General features: G+C 40.0%; 1 protein-coding gene and 1 long non-coding RNA gene across 3 annotated transcripts; one reads left to right on the top strand and one right to left on the bottom strand.

Annotated features, from left to right (window-relative positions):
* Positions 1–761: 761 nt before the first annotated feature.
* On the top strand, positions 762–17,498 carry LOC121947070. The gene is made up of 3 exons (XR_006106060.1): positions 762–917; positions 1,605–1,753; positions 17,452–17,498. It is a non-coding gene; the product is annotated as an uncharacterized LOC121947070 (long non-coding RNA).
* On the bottom strand, positions 12,072–18,108 carry dclre1b (DNA cross-link repair 1B). 2 transcript variants are annotated; one of them, XM_042491955.1, is made up of 5 exons: positions 17,748–18,108; positions 17,446–17,666; positions 16,005–16,170; positions 15,711–15,893; positions 12,072–14,692 (listed from the first exon to the last, which is right to left on the bottom strand). In XM_042491955.1, the coding sequence occupies exons 2-5, from the start codon at positions 17,641–17,643 to the stop codon at positions 13,380–13,382; spliced, it is 1,860 nt and encodes a 619-aa protein (XP_042347889.1). In that variant the 5' UTR covers positions 17,644–17,666; positions 17,748–18,108; the 3' UTR covers positions 12,072–13,379. The 2 variants fall into 2 exon arrangements, with proteins under 2 accessions (XP_042347889.1, XP_042347888.1); XM_042491954.1 differs by having other exon boundaries at positions 17,446–18,108.
* Between the last annotated feature and the right edge of the window lie 1,188 nt (positions 18,109–19,296).

Here is a 19,296-nt window from a genome sequence, read left to right as displayed (position 1 = left end):
GCTGCTCCCTTCATCTCTACAGCTGGCAGTCAGAGTTCCATCACCTGAAAGGAATTGTTCACCAAAAACCAATATAAATTTTATGTAGTACTCACCTCATTAGTTTCTCTATAGTCCCAGAAAAAGGTTTTCTATTGAATGGCTTTGACAAGAGTGGAGCGCCCGACAAATGAAAGCATGTTAGTGCAAACAGACTTTGACAGAGGTCAAACGACAGACAGCCAAACTTTATAAAATGTTCTTTACTGAAAAGACTTGAAAACTCCTGTGCAGCATTTTTTAAGGGTCTTTTATTCAATCATGGGCATGGAAATCAAAACATAACTACTTTCGGAACACCATTGCTAAACTAAGTATTTTTACATTATCCTTCCCTGAGGTGTGTGCAGGTACTGTTAAGCGGTAGTTTATCTGTAATATACAATTTATATTTTTTGTGTTGAACTATTGTTTTAGCCAAGTGTTTATTATTGTCACCATGGCATGAGACCATGTTTCTGTAACCCAGGGGAGCTACTTTACATAGGGTTATTCTATTTTTATTTATTTATTTTATTTATTTAGCTGTTGTTAAAGAAAACCAAAACAAAAAAAATGTTTAACTAAAATGCCTGCCAGACTTAATTCGTTTACGTTTTGTCTGAAGTAGCCTCTTAATTGATTGGATGAGTAAAGTCACCTGTTGGAGGAAGTGAGTTAAGTCCCGCCCCTGCAGGTAGCATGTTCAACAGTGCAGAGAAAAAGCAAAACAGGTAGCTGTAGCAGGCCGATGCTAAAAACAGTGAGGCCCCGTGAGAAAGTGAGCTCGCAGCGTGTAACTGTGATGGATTTGTGTGTGAAATGAATCAGTATTAGGGGCAGCAGACAGGAGCAGTGGAGCTGTGTGCCGTCGGATAGTTTTTGCAGTTTCCGTCCTGGTGAGTAAAGTGTGAGCTAAACTAGCGAAGCACGCGACAGTCTGCGTGTGACAGCCGGCACGCGGTACTGCAGGCAGTGTGTGTGTGTGTGTGTGTGTGTGTGTGTGTGTGTGTGTGTGTGTGTGTGTGTGTGTGTGTGTGTGTGTGTGTGTGTGTGTGTGTGTGTTAAATTTTACAGCTGTGGGATGTTAATGGGTGTTACAGGTAAAGTTGATAGAAAATGCCTTACAACCTACACTGACTGAAAAAGAAAACCGAATGTACTTTGTGGTTCATTTCCTTCATTTTTCTGTCAGTTGAGTACTTTTAACTATTACAGTGTGGTGTTGAAAACGTGTTCACTGCAGCCTGGCTGCTCTAGTTACATAAAAACACTTTTTTTTTTTTTAGCATAGGGAGACGATTTGAAAAATATAAAATGTTACATTTGTCATAAAATTGGTGTGTAAGAAATGAATTCTGTGCATGATACATCAGTTCAAACATAGTTCATCTTTGAAAGGTTTAAAATGATAAGTCTTTGTATACAAAACAGATGCTGTGCTGTTTTAAAACCATGTAATTCATATAATTGCTATATGTTAAGTATCATACTGAGGATTTTGATGATGTGATAAATCATTGATTGTGGAAACATATAGTTAAATGACATGACAGAAAGTAATAGCACTTTTTTATACCGGTAAGGTTTGTGAGACGCTGAAGTGGACCATTGATTCTTGATTCTCCTCTTGACGAAGGAGCTTGCCAGCCACCCTGGGACGTCATCATTCCTCATTCTTGAGGATGGAAACATCTCGTCCTTCACTTTCTCATTTCGATGACACCATATCACGGTAAGACTGCTACAAATCCACATTCCCTTTGCTTTTATTATTATGGTGCACCCAGATTTAAAACTGACCAAGAACGATTACTGACCTCAGAACTCAAATTGACTCCAAAACTCACCGACTTGACTCAAACTTGAAATTAACTGACTAAAATAACAACTGAGGAAATCATAAACACATCAGGGGAGGAACTAAACTGTGTCTCATTTAAGGAGCTCTTCCTTTAAAATGAACATTCAACATCGGAAAGTGTTTATTGGGAGGTTGAAGTGGTCAAAGTTTTACAATTTTTCATATGGTTTATACAGTATGTTATAAATACTGATATATTGAGTATGAACGGTTTATGCTTTAGCCTCCTGTTAAATAAATTAGGTGCACTAGATAGGGTATTGTTTTATTGAATGTTGCTGCTGTGGAGCGGGTGATCAGCACCAAATTTCTGGGTGTGAACATCACGGATGACCTCTCCTGGACAAATAATACTGCATCAGTGGCCAAAAAAGCCCAGCAGTGTCCTTCATTCCCCTGAAGAGAGCAAGAGGCCCGGCACCCATCATGTGCTCCATCTACCGAAACATCATTGAGAGCATCCTGACCAGCTGCATCAGCGTGGTTTGGGAACTGCACTGCCTCCAACTGCAAGACCCTGCAGCACATAGTGAACGCAGCTGGGAAGATCACCGCCGCCTCCTCACTCTCCTCCCTCTTGGACTTTTTCAACGCCCACCTAACCTGCAAAGCCACCAGCATTGCCTCCTCAGTCTCCTGCCATCTGGGAGAAGAAGCCGGAGCCTCCATGCCTGCTCCAAAATACTCTGTAACAGCTTCATACATCAGGCTTTTTAGGATGCTCAAGTCTCCCCTCTGCCTCCAAAAAGTCTGGACCGTAAGCCACGTGACAAGCCATAAGAGCCGCCTTTATACAAACATCTACGTGTCCACGCTCAGTACTGGAAACTACCTCTAATGACGTATTCTGTGGACGGCATATAACTTTCATCTTTAATTGCACTTTATTTGTTATCTTTAAAACCCAACTTAACTGTTTGTTTTTTTAGAAAAATGCTGTTAATAAACCGAAGTATCAAACTGAGCATGTTCTTCTTTGCCAAACCTGTCTGACTGTCATGACTCAGCGTCTCTCAGCATGACTTAGTGACTTAGTGTCAGTAGCCTGAGCAGCAGTACGGCCGCCAGCATATCTTAGTAATTGAAACCCTTGTGGTCTGAGAAAAACGGCATCTATACGTCCTGTACATATGGCTGAATTGACAATAACATTGACTTTTACCTTGTTGAAAGGTCATAGGTTGTAATATTTTTATTTTTTCCAAAAAAAAGGGGTTTAAATCAGTTTTTGATTCCCTACCCTCCGGCTCAAGCTTCTAATTTTGTCTGTACTTTTATTTTGTTTGTACTGTGAGCTTGCACTCTGGTCTCACTGCCATGTGACCAGTAAGTAGACTATGGAGATTATGTTTCCTTAACACCACCAAGTTGTTTTTGTACCTAAACCTAACCAAACCTTAACCTTACTGTTGGCACATAATGGTTTTGTGAGGCACAGAAAATGATGCCTTCCTACCAGTAGGGGAGTAATAACAACAATAGCAAGCGCTATTATGAGGTAAACGCTGCTATGGAGGCTGCTCTAAATTGACTTTTTTTTTCTCAGCTTCGCCCGACATTGTAGTTTGTTTTACTAACCACTCTTAAATCCCAGTAAAAATGTGTGCAGCAGTGTGGACTTAATATGACATTAAATTCAGGCGGAGACGTTAATCTCTAGTGACTGGCTACGTAAAATCAAATCCCCATCCCTCAAGGAAATCGTTTACAGTGGTGGCAGTGTCAGTCTGAAGATGAAAACAGAGTTTTTTTTGTCAGATATCAGGCAATAATAAATCTTTGATAAACCTGTTAAAGTACAACAATGACAGAAATAAATGATGGACCCTCCTACCCTCCCTTCAGCTAAAATCAAAATTACAATACCACCCCCGCCCCCCTTCAATAATGTTTCCCCCTAGGTCTGTAAGGACCTCCACGCTGGCTCAATCTCATGCAAATCAAATGGCGGTTACATCTCGGAGTACTGATGCTGCCAGCAGCCATGAACGATTTCGGCGGTGAGAACCGTTCCCTGGTTGATGTGTGCCATTTACCAACAAGCTGAAAAGTGCACAGAATGCCCGGCATGACCAGCCCTTTCAGGCAGTAAAAAGGCTTTGGAGATTTCAAATAAGTGAAAGTAGGTGGTAGTATCACGTAGTGCTCAGATAATACTTCCTACACTGACAGCTGCTCTTTCTGCTGCTCTCGCTGCTGCGCCCTCTGCATGTATTTACTATACACCTTAGATTACCTCCTGAGTGACTCAGAGCCAGGACTGTAATCTCTGTGGCTGGAGGGGAAGGAGAAGAGGAGGCGAGCAAAAGAGAATATGTGAGAGGAAGTTGATGATGAAGGCGAGTGGTGATTCCAAAAATGAAAGAGAGAGAGAAAAGCTGGCATGCGGAGAGAGAGGTAAGAGAGGGTGGGAGGCTGGAACGAGAAGCAAAGGAGATTAGAGAGAGCACAGAGGAGGGAGAAGGAGTGAAGCGAGGAGACACAGCAGGAGAGAGCATGAAGAGTACAGTAGGAGAAAAGAGGAGCCCCCCATAGGGAAGCACTGTCCTGTGAGTCAGCCACAAGCAGCTGGATCTGGGCCCTGTGTAGACTCCCTCCTAAGGTCTTGTGGGATATTAACAAAGAGAGAGTGATGAATGACTGCTTCTTTTATACAGAGAAAATACAGGAAAAAATCTCCTGGAGAATTCAAGGCTGTGTGATTGAGGCGCTTTTGATGTGAAAGAACGTGATGAATGAGTTAGCCCGTTCACTGCGGCGCTGTCGTTTCTTGTGACGCTCAAAAGCTTCATAAATGCACAAATCTGATGTTTCCAGTCTGAGGCTGAGCTTTGTAGAAAGCATTTTTTTAATGACGGTTTTTGGGAAAGACAAAAATTATTCTTTGAAAGTCTCAAAGCAACAGCTACAGTCCTCAGCATAATTGCTTTTTTGCTGGAGTTTGGCAGCTTTTACCTCTGCTCCCCAAATCCTTCCTTTTCTGATTGTCTCTCCAGTCACCAGAGATGTTTTGTGACTGCCGCGCTCAGTCTCATCCCTCTTACTCCTTCTCATCCTCGTGTTTACGCACAAGCACATACATCGCCATATGTGTGTGTGTCACCCCTCGCGCAAAAACACTGGCAGAGGCAACAGAAATAGCAATAGACTGTGAGCAAAAAGATAACAGCCTCTGCTGCTGTGTGGGTGTGACACAGCTCAGCTTCATCGTTCCAACTCCCTGCGACAGTGTGGAAAAGAGGGACTGAGAGAAAACCACTACAAAGTGCAGAAACCAGTGGCTTTCTTATTGTCAGTCCCAGCGCTGCTCCTCTGCTATCACCTGTACTGAGCGTCTGAGCCAGAGCTCGTCTCCCACGCAGAAATGCGTCGTCTTTGAAGCTGAAAGAGCAGACTGACTAGGCATTTTGAGATGTTTAAGTGGAAATGAAATAAGGATTAAGGTTTTCTATGTGGCCTGAATTTAAAAAAAAAAAAAAAAAAACTGCTCTGTTGCTCATTGGTTTTGCCTCCAGGAATGTCCTTATTTTGGCTGTATCAACCTGATGCATTCGATTTAACTCGTCCTATCGTCCTTTTCTTCAGACCAGTGGAGTCGGCATTTAATGCCTCACTGGGGTGAGGACTCCATCTGCTTCGTAGATGAATGTTTCTCCTTACATTCAAAACCCAACCTTGTAGAAATGCATTCATTTTCATGTTAACAGTATTTTTTTTTAACCCACCATTAAAATGCCCCAGGTTACAATACTTTAGATTCATTTTCTGGTCAGGGAAGATTTGTGGTTATGAAGTTTGCTGGGTGCTCTCCATGGTGCTGAAAAGCCACACTCATGCTAAGGTTTTCTCTGGCAGATAACAACCAGGAGTACATGCAGTTGTTAAGGAAGTATGGAGATTATTGTCTTGAGTGCAATTAGCAATATGTCAACATTAAAATACTCCATTACAAGCAGAAGTCATGCATTTTATAATTTAAGTAAAGACAAAAAAACAACAACAGGTAGGTTATTTTTACTTAACCTGTCGTTGGTGGTTTTGCATAGTACCTAAAATCTGTTTAAATGTAGTTAAATGTGGAGTAAGTCATTCTCTCAGGTACAAATATCTACCAGAACAAACTATAGCCTGTATAAATGTAGTCAAGTATCGAGTTGGTCAGTTTGTCAGGTACAAATATCTATCAGAATGACCTACAAATTGTATAAATGTGGAGGTACTGATATAATATATTAATAATATAATATATTAAATAAACAGTAATTTAGCTCATATAGAGCCACACATTTCACATCTAACTGTCAATTTAAGGGTTAATTTTAGCCAAACCAGAGTCAGTGATTTTTGAAACCGTAAAAAAAGACACCAAGATTGTTTTTGTGAGTTTTGTCTTGTTTCTACCAATTTCTAATGAGATGAGTTTTACTGTAATAAAATTACTGTTTACTTAAATCAAGTCTTGTGGGTTTGGCAATGTCAATTTCAGAGCTGTTTAAAGAAAAACGATTTTACTCTTTAACATTAAGGTCTATTTCTTTAGGGTCAATTTAGTTATGTGTATTAATTGTTGGACACTTGTAATAACAGTTCGAGTCTTTTCTTGAAAAAAAAAAAAAAAAAAGCACTTTTAGTGGACGAACATTGAGGGTGCACAATTACCCGACGTGTTACGTTGCGGTCTGTTTTGCTGCTGTCAGCTGCAGCGGTGTCTCTCACTCTGGATCACTTTCATTGTTGCTCCCTTTAGTCATTTGGACACGAAAAAACATGGAAAAATACCCTTTAAAGCTGACTGTCAGTTCTTAAAGTATACAGTTGTTGTTACATCCACACTCAGATCTCAAAGAAATTATGAACAGATGCTGCTGTCCTGTTTAGGGCTTTCTGTATTAACCCTTCGAAACCCAGATCAATATCAGTTTTCTTGTGCTATGTTCAGATGCCTTTCACAAGCTATTTAACCCTTTGAAACCTTATCAATTTGGTTTGATTTCTTTCTAAAAACATGGGGGAAAGGCAATGACCAACTTGGCAAGGAATTTTCCACAAATTGCAAAAAAAAAGAAAAGAAAATTACCTAAAAATTAATTTAAAAAAAGAGGGGATGATAATTACAAAATTATCAAAAAAGGGAAAAAGTCCAGAAAATTCTATCAATATTTATGATAATTTTGTACTTACAATTTGGTTTGGTGGTGTAGTGGTTAGCACTGTTGCCTCACAGTCACAGCTCACTGTTCCCGGATCGATCTCGGATTGGGGTGAGGTTTGGACGTTGGGCGGGGGTGGCCTCTGTGCGGAGTTTCTATGTTCTCCACGTGTCTGCGTGGGTTTTCTCTGGGTTTTCCAGCTTCATCCCACATTCCAAAGGTAGTTAACTGGTGACACCCTGTGATACTCTGGCGACCTGTCCAGGATATACCCCGCCTCTCGCCCAATGAGAGCTCCGATAGGCTTCAGCCCCACTGCAATCCTTACGAGGACAAGCAGTTACGGACAATGAATCAATGAATTATACTTAAAATTATGTTACAGAGAAAAATAATAAAAAATAATAGAATATCTAACATAAATACACATGTATGTATGTATATATATATATCTTTATATATATATATATAGTCTCAGCTCCTCATATGAGAGAATTTGCTGTTTATTTGATTTCATACATTCTTATATATATATATATATATATATATATATATATATATATATATATATATATATATATATATATATATATATATATATGTGCACTTTTTAAGTAATTGCCCTTTTTATCTTGCCTTTTTTGTGCTTATTTTGTGGGCTATGTCTTGTTAAGTTGCTTGAAACAGTGAAACTACAGTCTCCCTGTGATGAAGTGCCTCAGCACCCGGAACAGAAGCTTACTGTGTTAAGCTGTCATTTGCTTTAACTTTTTTATTTGTGGGTCTTGAGAGGAACCAAATTTTAGTCCCCACTAACAGTTGAAGAATGAATTGTGAGCTCTTGCTGGAACAGTGCTGTAAATTGCACAGCAGGATCCTCCATTTTTCTTTACAACACAAGGAGAAAAGAAACCAAGCCAAAAGCACACTGTGATCCTGGGTGCATTTCGTTGTTAAAATGCTGTACACCTTGCCCAGCACTTATTGTAATCTGTCATATGCACGAGGAGGTCAGCAGAGTCCTTGTTAATCAGACCACCAAACTTAATGGAAATATTAATTTGAAGAGAGAGTTGTGTGAATTGCAAGTCACCTAATTCTCACAGCAGTTTTACTCCTGTTGAAAGGGCTTGGCCTCGCAGGTAGCAGCATCCTCATGATTTCCACTTTGAAGTAATGGCGTGTGTGAGGAATCCATTACTTTAGCCCTAACACCCTGCTGCGATGCTTGTGGGGGTATGCGACACTCCATTTCCTCTCATTTCCTGGCCTCACTGTCAGGGCTTCATATTCTCTCATAGAAAATGCATTTTTCCTCCCAAACTCATCGTTTTTTTTTGTCACAAACATGTTTTCTGTTTTTGCAGAAAGAGTGCACTGCCTGAAAATAGAATTTGGGACTGCAGGGGGAAAAGCAGGCTTGTGTAAAATATGCAGGAATCTTAATGCAAATTCAATCTTGGGCGCTGCCTTGTCCTGATTACAATTCAACCAATCTCAGGAGTACAAGAGTCCGCCCCCCTCTGCTGTCAAGAAAGATTACAACTGATAATAATCTGAGACACGATAGCAGGGAACTCAAACAATCTATGCTTGTGCTCCTTAAATCCCAGAGTCATATTAGCAGGATTCCCTGTAGAGCAGGTGGTTTATGTTGGTGAGCCTCCTCTGTAATACTCAGCCATCAGTAGTGGAATATAACTACTGTAGGTACATTTACACAAGTACTATATTTCAGTACGGTTTGAGGTATTTATGCTTGATTTGAGTATGTTCTTTTCATGCCACTTTATAATTATACACAATAACAATCAGAGAAAATACTGCACCCCTTTAACTCTGAGGCTGCAGGTTTTGTTCCAACATTGGACGGTGCCTTTCTCCCCATGGCTATGATTTTCTCTCAAAAATGCATTTCATAGTCTCAGCTCCTCAAATGTGAGAATTTGCTGCTCATTTGTTTTTTATATATTCTGTTACATATATATATATATTTTTTTTTTTTTCCACAGTAATTTTTATTAAGTTTGGACTATTGATTGGACAATGTTTGGGACAATGTAAGAAATTCAGAAAATGTATTGAGGAAATAAGCAGGAGATTAATTCATTGAGGAAAACAGTCATTATGTAAAATACTTCAACCTTACTGCCACTTTGAGCAGCAACAACTGTAAAATGCTGTTTGCACATTATTACATCAGTAATATTAATCCAATTCTATATAATAGTATAACATTACATTTTTCTGTATTTAATGCTTTCGCTTAAAATACTCTGAATAGGATACTTAAAGGTCCAGTGTGCATACTTAAAGGGTTTTAGAGATGCATGATAATATCAGCACATCATCAGTACCGGCAGATATTGGCTTAAAAATGAAATATTGGAATTGGCCAACATGATGATTTCTGCTGATATCACAAAGCAATACACCGTATATATAGCCTATTTTTTCAATTGCCAAAGTGAACATGTACAAAAAAAAATCAACCCTAAGTGGCAGTGTTTTTCTTATTTTGCACAACGAATGAATATTACACACATTGAAAAACATTGTATTTTACGTCTCTATCTGCTGGTGGGCCCTCACAGTAAGATTATGTGTAATATGATGTTAATTCCACTACAGAAGATACTTGATCACTAAAGTTAGGTGGGGAAAAAGGTGTATATTTTGATATCGGTATAGGTTATCAGCCAAATGACTTGTTATATAGTGACATATCGGTTATTGTCAAAATATTCAATTTTGTGTACTTTTGTTTTTTTTTAGTTTATTATCACCTGAAACAAAGAATGTTGTGTTCGTTACCTTAGAAAGAGCTGTTTATGTCTTTAAATAGACCCAGTCCTCATCCTCAGCATCCACCATGTTGTTCTACAATAGCCCAGAAAAGACAAACCAGACACTGGTTCTTCAGGTTTTTGCGTTGGCCACTGTAGTTCCAGTTTGTTGCAATATGCAACCTCACCACAAGATGCCACTAAATCCTACACATTGGACCCTTACATACTATTGACAACGTATCACTTACAATTTAGGACCTTCTTGTAATGGAGTATTTTTGAAGTGTGATATTAGCACTTTTATTTAAGGAACTTCCTCGAGCACTGCTCATGATCAGTATTTTTACTCTGAACCCGTAGGTGACCTCAGATGTCCCTCCTCCTACATGCAGGGTAAACCATGCAGCAGCTGGTCATTCATCCCTTATGAGCACAAGCTTGCGGTCCTGTCAATCTGACGACCCATTGATGCTGACTGATGTTTCAGCATGATGCTTCTGAGATTTCTGAACTTCACACACAGACCACTTTATATAAGGTACTGTGTCAAAGTGCAGTCTGATGGGATGCACCAGGATCAGGGCCAGCTAAAGATGTGTATACAGCTGGATCTAATGTACTGTTTGTGTAGAGCTGGAGTTGTAGGGAGGCGATGAAGGGGGAATGTACAAGAGCAAATGACTGAGTGCTGGTCATAGACTGCAAAAATAATGGGAGGTAACAACCATGAAGTGACCCATTGGTTTGTGGACTGCTGTTTTGAAGCCTTGAGTTTGGTATTTTGGCTGTTGCCTTCTTGTGTTTTGGAGTTAGGCTGTAAAGATGTTTATTTGTGTTGTAAAGTTAGGCATTTTAACATGGATGTCTGAGGGGATTGATGCAGTTTTGGAGCCAGCCTGCAATGGCAGTTTGAGTGGCCTTATTTTTCAGTCTCAGAGGTTGCTGCTTGTTCCTAGTAAGCCCTCGGCATTGCTATTAGTACTGTGGCCGACAAGCGCAAAACCGCCCCAGTGGCCCAAAACATTTCCATTAGGAGAACCATAGCGACATGGAGTGAAGGGCTTCCATTGTGTTGACTGAATATGCAGTGTTTTTCTGTTGGATTTGTTTTTGACTTTGCATTGTTTAGGTATTTGCATGCGTTTGCTGTAAATGTATTTGCTATGGCTTTCTGCAGTATGCTTTTTTAGTGTTGCACATTTCCAATGTTGTGTTTGTTCTGGATTTCCGTTTGTTGTTTCTGAATTGGCATTGGCACCTTAAGCTACACATTTCTCCTAATTAAAATGTTTGGGTCGTTGAAGCAGTTTGACCTTGTTGGCCACTGAGTATAAGAGCTCTGAGAACATACTGTGCTCCAAAACAAGCTGTTGTTCAGTTTTTTCTTGCCTTACTTATTATCTTCAGTATTGGAGTGTGGACTCTGGTCTCTAAAAGGAAACAGACATGTTTCATTAGTGGATGTGGTTGTTGCTCAGGGCACCAGGAAGCATGCAGACCTTCGACTACCTCTCCGTGATGGCCAAAATGAGTGGCAGCTGGTCCTGCTTTGTAGTCTGGTAGTGCAGCATGCATGCCTCCATATTGAAATCCTAAAAATATGCAGTTTTTGCACAAATGCAGTAAGGCCGTCAAATTAAGAGCATAGCAGGCTTCATGTTCATTTTCAGATGGAATTGGTCCACTTCAGTGTGTGCTAATTGCTGTCATATAACATTTTTATGATCTTCATTTGCAATATGATGTTAATACAGAAGCTGTGGAGGGAGGATGGGATTTTGTTGAGAGCTGAGTCATTACTGCTCAGCATGGTATTCTCTACCAAATATACATGATTCTTCTTTTGCAGCAATTGGACATGCTGCAGAAACCCAAAAGTAAATGAGAAGCAAGACATAAAATAAAAGCATCTGCTGGTATTTTTAACAAACTACTGCCATCTTAGGGAGGAATACCAGCATTGCAACAGGAGGCAGCAGTAACTCCTCGAGAGCACACGTGAACAATAGATGCTGACAAAAATCTGTGCTGTAGTGGAGTTCTTTAGTTATCAGGTGTAAAAAGTGAATGTATAAAAAAGGGACACCAAAGCAACATTCATTTGCATATTGAAGTGTAATTTATTGAGGAAACAATTCACACATAAGGAGCCTGTATTGAACACAAATCACAGATTTTTTTTCCATTTCACAGGAGATCAGGCCTCCTGAGGAAGCACATTTTTCTTGTTGTAAATAGAATACAGCTGAAGGTAAAAAGGCAAAGTATTGCTTTACAATGTTCACAGGTCTATAAGAGTTACAGTGAACTGTGGTCTAATGGATTTGGTTTCAGCACTGCCAGCTATTAAATCCCCACAGAGAGCAGCTGAGCTGCACACCACTGGTTCATGTCACCTCTTATCAAAACATGGAAAAAAATAGCTGCTTTTCTGCAGTTGACAAATGCGGTCATGGGGAACAAAAACACCAATGAAAACACACTTTAAACTGTTGTAGGAATACAGTCAGAAGCAACTGTGCTTTTTAATACACATGCATGCAACTACTTTTTCCAATTATATACTATGGATGAAATGTTAATGTGCAGTTACCAAAAAATGTTTTCACACTAATGAAGTGGACTAATAAAAATAGAACACTGCAACAGCTGCTTGTGGATATATAGGAAATAAATACTTTATTTTTAACAATATCATATTTCACAGACCTTAGACAGGTGTACAATTACAAAGACAATCACAGAAAGGAGTGTGTTTTCCCATTATAAATTTCTTGAGTCAAAACTGCAAAATACCAATCTTTAACACTGTGATTCTCAGTAAAAAGTGTAACAACTGACAGCCGTCTTGACAATTTAAACTTTTCATTAACAGGCTATTTCTTACAAACAGTGGTAAACATACAGATAAAAGTTTTAGTGAAAAAGGCAGATATAACCTTTGGCAGGAACATGGCTGCTTTTGTGCTTTTTCTCATTTTATTTTAGCTTTTAGACAAAACTGAATTTAGATGTTGAAGTTTGACTCACTTGGCAGCATTTTTTTCCCATTCATTGGTATTTCAGAATACTCAAAAAAAAATCCTGACTTTCACTTTCAAATGCTTGAGAATGAAGAGTTACCAGTGCTTAAAGACAGTTGGTTCTCAAGGCAAAAAAAGTAATCTGCTTATTAGTCTAATGTTTCGTAAGAAAACATCAATTACAGATTACTTCAAAACCCTGTCCAAATGTGCAATTCAGTGATTATTTTTTTTCATTACAGAAAGGAAAACTGGGTTGTTTAACCACTGAAAACTCTCTTAGCTTACATGTCCAGGAGGCCAAGGCTATAGTGATGAAGTTTGAGGGCAGAAGTCCGTCAGTCACTTCACAGGTCCAGTCAAGTCTGCTTTTCTAAACTCCAGGCCACAAAACACAAAATGGAGGCACCACAGACAGAAATGACATAAATGGGTACGGTCACAATAAGAAAATGGTACATTGGCTTTAAAGTGCTCATTTTCACACAAACAATACAAAAAGGCCTCTAAAGCAAGGCAAAAATGTCAGGCCACATTATTTGTCGGAGAAGTCATCTTCTCTTTCATCACATACAGAAGAGAGGGGAAGCAATTTCACCGAGCTCTGCTGCACGAGGCCACACACCTCAAAGTCCTCCTTCGTGAAAGGGCAGTTCATTAAAATACTGTCCTCAAGTTCCTCGAAGTACTCCTGCCGCAGCACAGTCTGCGAGCACGATGAAGAGCAGGAATCGTTTTCAAAGCTGCTCTCGCTGTTGCTCTGATCTGCTCCATGTTCGTTGTGCTGACTCGTGTTGTTATCTGACATTATGTAACCATCCTGATCAATTCCCTGTCCGCTCTGATGATACATGCTTTCACCGACTGACAATGTGTCGCTCTTCTGAACATTTCCATGTCTGCTATGCTGGCTGCTGAAATTTTTATATGAAGCCATCTTGTTTATTATTTTGGCATTACTCTCAAAAGGCCTTCTTGTGGTCTTGACAGATTTCACGCAGGCCTTGGTGTTTGTCGGGATCTCTACTGGAGCAAAGTCGCTCTGGCTGAGTCGACTGAATGGCACCGACTCTGCCATCACCATCTCTTCAGGCACTGTCTGGACAATGTTGAGGCTCCACATGTCTCCAGCCCCTCTTCTGTTTTTGTCAGGGCTGAGCTTCTTGCTCAGGTCAACAAAGATGCAGTCAGAGTCCTTTTCACTACTTTCTGTGTCCATCTCTTCCTCAGACACGTCCTGCTCCAGACACTCTGCCTCCCAGGCTTCTTGACATGAATTTCTTGATCCCCTTACAGGAGATTCAAATACCACCCCTTTGGGAGCAAGAGGTTGAAAATGTTTGCGCCTCAGGCTGGTGTATGCTGATGAGCTGAGATGGCTCTCAGCCTCAGGCTGTCGTAACATGTAGTGTCGGACTGACTCAGGCACCAGGATATCATGGCGCTTTTTGTTGGGCAGTAAGGCAGAGAAGCTTCCAGGTACATTTTTTCCTATGATGGGTACAAGGGTGGTAGGTTTAAGTGCAGAGACAAAATCCTCCAGCTCTTGGTAAGAGGAGTGGTCGGAGTAGGGCACCACATAGACGTTGGGGTTAAAGGAGACCAGGGGCCTGCTGGTGGGAAAGATGGCCAGAGTGGGATCCTCTTTGTTCCACTGGGTTAAAGTGGCAGAGCAGATCTCTGACTGCTCCACGGCTCGGATACGACCGGCTCCTGGGTCAGTGGTAAAGACGTCAGGCAGCTCCAGGGCTCTGAGGGTCTCCATCCTCTCAAAGCTCACCTCGATCCAGGTTTTAAACTCCATCGCCAGCTCCACCAGCAGGGACTCCTTACCCAGCGCATACAGGCCTGCAAGGCAGCGCAAGAGAGCATGAGGGTCTGTGCCTCAGCAGAGTGCAATAGAGTGCAAGGTCACAGAGCAGAGCAGAGAGAGTGAGCGTGTGGAGAGGGTGTTTTGTGGTTTCTAAACACCTAATGACTTTGTATTGTAACTCACATACATTCACATTGACCCCTGTACCTCATTACAGTTTGGGCCTTGTTTTTTTTGTCAGATGGCTACACAGAATATAAATTGTTTATTGACTTAGGGTCACAAAATTCTAACTGGCAAAGCAACAGAACAAAATAGTCTGCTTTTTGCCCGTATTCATAAGAAGACAATATTCCTACTGAGCCATTCACAAGGCTAATGAAGATGAAAATTCCACCAACACTCCTGTTTACATGCAACCATGCATAATCTGATTAACGTGCCAGAATATGCCGCTTATCAAACCAAAATATGGAGAAGTAGAATAGCTGGAGCTTCATTTCATTTGCTCTTTTTGCATCTAAATATGATTTTTTTCACTGTTTTCTATCAGTGGTGGACTTGTTGGACTCCCTCTTTCATATATTTAAAAAGCTAGTGTGTTTTTCCTTCCGTCCAGAAACGTGGGATGTGGACTTTCTTTTGCATGCGTCTCTACCCCACAGATTTGCAAACTGTCGGCGAGTTGGTTTGTGTATCCACGACAATGCACAGAGCCTCCTGCAAACAGACGGGAGGCTGTGTGTTGCAAACAACAGTAAAAATTCAGAATACTTAAACTGAAAACGCTGTTTATATGACCCTCATGAAATTCAGAATAATGTCATATTTGGAATTATAGGGGAATACTGGTGTGCATGTAACCGTAGCCACTTTTCATAACGTGCAAGTGTGTAAGGATAACAAGATTTATCAAAGACAGCACACAGAGCCACAGTGAAATAAAAAATAACTGTCACATACTTAATGTTTTAAATCACAGAGTCACAGACTTAATAGAGCACAGTACACAAGTACACAAGGTGTGTTTTTAAAAAGTCTGAATAAAGTTACCAATGACAACATTGTGGTTTGGGTGGCTGCGGATGATCTCTTTGACTTGTTGGGTGGCTCGCTGTCTGGAGGGTAGGGTGCGGTTGGGGTCACAGTTGGTGTTGTCCAGGTACAGGACATCTATAGTGGTGTTGTTCCTCAAGCACGGCTGACGCAGCATGGAGGGTGTATATCTGAAGTCACCTGAAATTAACGTGTCAGTGCTGACTGTTACTTCCCATGATTCTGTAATAGACAAAGTACCAAAAGTATTTTGGTAGATAAAGTATTTTGCCCATGCATGCAGACACTGACCAGTGTACAGTATAGAGCCAAAGTAGCCTTCGAAGAGAAACATGACAGCCCCTGGACAGTGGTTGGCATCTATCAATGTGACTGTCAGCCTCTCCTTGCCGATGTCATCCAGTGGCAACAAGTACGGCTCATCCAACTCTAACGGATGAATCCACTGTTCTTTCACCTGAGCAGAAATAGAAACTGTTAGCAGAAGATAACTATATGCAGCAATGTGTCTACTGGTGTTAAACACCACTTCAACCCTAATCATCCCAATTTTCAGCGCGTGACACGAGTTTGTAATACTGTTTGTCATAATAAATATGTTGACAAAGTAAAAGAGACGCAGGGTACTGAAAATTATACTTGAGCCCAAGAAAAAGTTCTGTCAGACTCAATTTTCTGATCTTCTGAGGTCTGCTTTGTGTCGAAAGAGTCAAGACTAAACATGGGGAAGCAGCATTTAGTTTATATGCACCACAAATCTCCAAAGTCCAATAAAACTACAGGTCTGCTGCACGCTGTTCTTTTAAATCAAGGCTTAAGACTTTCCTCTTTGCCACTAACTTGTATTAAAGTAAATATTAATTTCTTTCACTGCGCTGTAACTTTTATTTTTGTATTTTATGCCTGTCTTAGTATTTTTTGTGTTCTGATTTTTATGAAGATACTGTATGCCGTTATTAATGCACTTATATTATGACTTCTTTTATTTGATCTCTTTGTTAAGCACTCCGGTCAGTGTTTGTTTTTTAATGTACAACAGATATATTCAAGAGTTGGACGAACAATTATATTCCTCTGCTCCATCTGCAAAACAAAAGGTGATTGTGCATTTGCTGTTTTAGCCCCGACCCTCTAGAACAATCTTCCCCAGTCCATTAGATTTGCCGAGTCCTTGGACTGTTTTCAAGGTCTGCTTAAAGCCACTTTTAAAGGCAAGCCTTCCTGTAGCAACTCCATTTTTAATGTTTTAATTTGTTTGTTTTGGTCTTGTCGGTCCCTCATTTTACTGTCTCCTGTATTGTAATTTATTGAAACTCAATTAACTATTTTGTTTAAGTGTTTGTGAAGTGCTTTTTAAAACAACACGTTTTAAAAAGTGCTATATAAATAAAGTTTTACATACTTACAATATGTGCAACATGTTAAATATAGCCTACATTCAAGAGTTAAAAGAATATTGCACATTTGAATTGCACAGAGGATTGCTGTAGTTGAAATATTACAGCAATTATCACAGTAAGGACAGTGTATAAAGAATTATTACACCTTAAAAAACGATTGCACATATGAAATAGAATAAATTAATTGCGGAATTCTAATTGAAGAATTGAGTCAGGTTAACAGGTAGAGTCAACTACCTTGGATAAGGGGGGAAAAGTGATACATTTTAGTTGGGTGACATGTTAATTACACCCATAGATCACACATTTGTGTTTGCTGTCGCTCTCCTCACCTGCAGTTTGAGTCTGAGCAGCGTGGCGGTGGTTGGGGAGCAGTAGATGGGCCGGTTGCTCCAGGTGGAGGTCAAACCCATCGTGTGGTCGCTGTGCATGTGGGACAGGAAAAAGAGCCGAGTGCCTGGACACTTCCGTACGTACCAGAAGTCCACTGCCAGCGGGGTGTGCGGGATGACTTTCCCGTTTACCGACATTGTCCGAGGTTTCGCTGGATATCCTACAATCAGCGGTTTAACAGGTGAGCTCACCATGAACAGCTGTCAACAGACTGATGATACCGTCCACAGATCCACGCTACCTGCTGTGTGTCCGTTAGTTGGAGACTCACAAACTAAGGTATCCACTTTGTAAAGTTAATAGTGTTTCCGCGTACATTACACATTTTATGTTTATTTAAGGGCACCGTAGGCAATAATAAAGAAATTCTGTTTGCTAGCCAAAAAGGGGACTCCAGGCTGCGGCTAACGTTAGCTAGTTAGCATTATCCGGCCAAATACTCCTTCGTTATTGTCTCGCGACGCCATTATTTTGCCGCTGAAAAATATCCTGTCCAACTTTAGACATAACAAGCAGCTGGTTGTCGTTTCATGTTCACAGTTACGGCGCTAACAGCGGCTAACGAAACCCGCGGCTATTTTCAATTCAGCGCTCAACGCCTCTTCCTGTACTACTTCTTCTATGGTGCTGTGCTGTAGCTGCCATCCTGGACGTTGTTGCTGCCGCCTGGAGGTCAGCGGACAGGTAGGTCCTCCTCTGTCCGCGATGAAAACATCAGCATTTTGAAGCCTAATTTACTTTAAAGACATTGAATTGGGAGCACATTTTCGTCAGAAACAGTTACTAAGAATGACTAGAAAAACTCATATTAAGTGACATATTGACTCAAAGTAAATCAAAAAACATACATTTTGACAAAATTATGACTCACTATAAACTCAAATTTACAGTGAGTCAAATTGATTCAAGTTTATGAAATTTAGTGATTGCAGTATTAAGTCAATTCTATACAATAAGTCAGGATTAAAACATAGTTTTCATATATCTTAAAAGTAGTAAGTAGTTTATATTTTGCTGTAACTTGCTGGTAGATCAAGTTCATATTTTCATCCTGGTACAGTTAAATTGTGTGCGTGTGTGTGTGTGTGTGTGTGTGTGCCAACTGCTGAAAAGACAGTTTGGGGTAATAAAATAAAAGGAATTATTTTTTACCTTAATTTATCTGTTATTAAACCCTTTGACCATGATTATTCACATGTATTTATTTTAGCTATTTATTACAAATTCAAATAAGTTGTTGTATGGTATTTTAGAAGTTACCTGGTTAACTGAGTAATTCTGCTTGGTACAATACTTCCACTTGGACTCTGGTTTCTGAAAGGCAGTTTCTGATGGACATTGTTAATGAAACCAAGGCTGACGTTTGCATTTTCCCCTGAATAAGGACTATTTTCAGTTTATTTATGACCTCAGGAAAAGTGGGTGCTTTTGCAGTAAACTAAGTTGAGTGGCTATTTTTTTTCTCTCTTTTTTAGGCTTTTTTGTGGCATGTAACTTTTTTGCATAATATTTATATATTTTTAATATCACATCACATATATAATGCTAATTAGATTTTTTTTGCAATGTAGTTTAAACTACTATTGTAATCAAAAATATGTTGCTCTTGAGGAAAGCTTTGCTGAGGTTCAGTTTCTTCCAGTGTGAAGTAATTGGTAGCTTGCGGAGCTGTGCTCTCAAAGTAAGTTCCCCAACATTGTTACTGTTAACTTTAGTGTTTTGACTCGCCAAGAGGTGTTATATACAACAAAACCACTAATATCTTTGCAAAGAACAAGGGAAAGCCTGTA

Source organism: Plectropomus leopardus, chromosome 8 (assembly GCF_008729295.1).
Source record: "Plectropomus leopardus isolate mb chromosome 8, YSFRI_Pleo_2.0, whole genome shotgun sequence".
In the NCBI taxonomy this organism is placed as follows: domain Eukaryota; kingdom Metazoa; phylum Chordata; class Actinopteri; order Perciformes; family Serranidae; genus Plectropomus; species Plectropomus leopardus.
The sequence above is the reverse complement of the archived record's forward strand: the minus strand, read 5'-3'. Positions and strand labels throughout refer to the sequence as shown.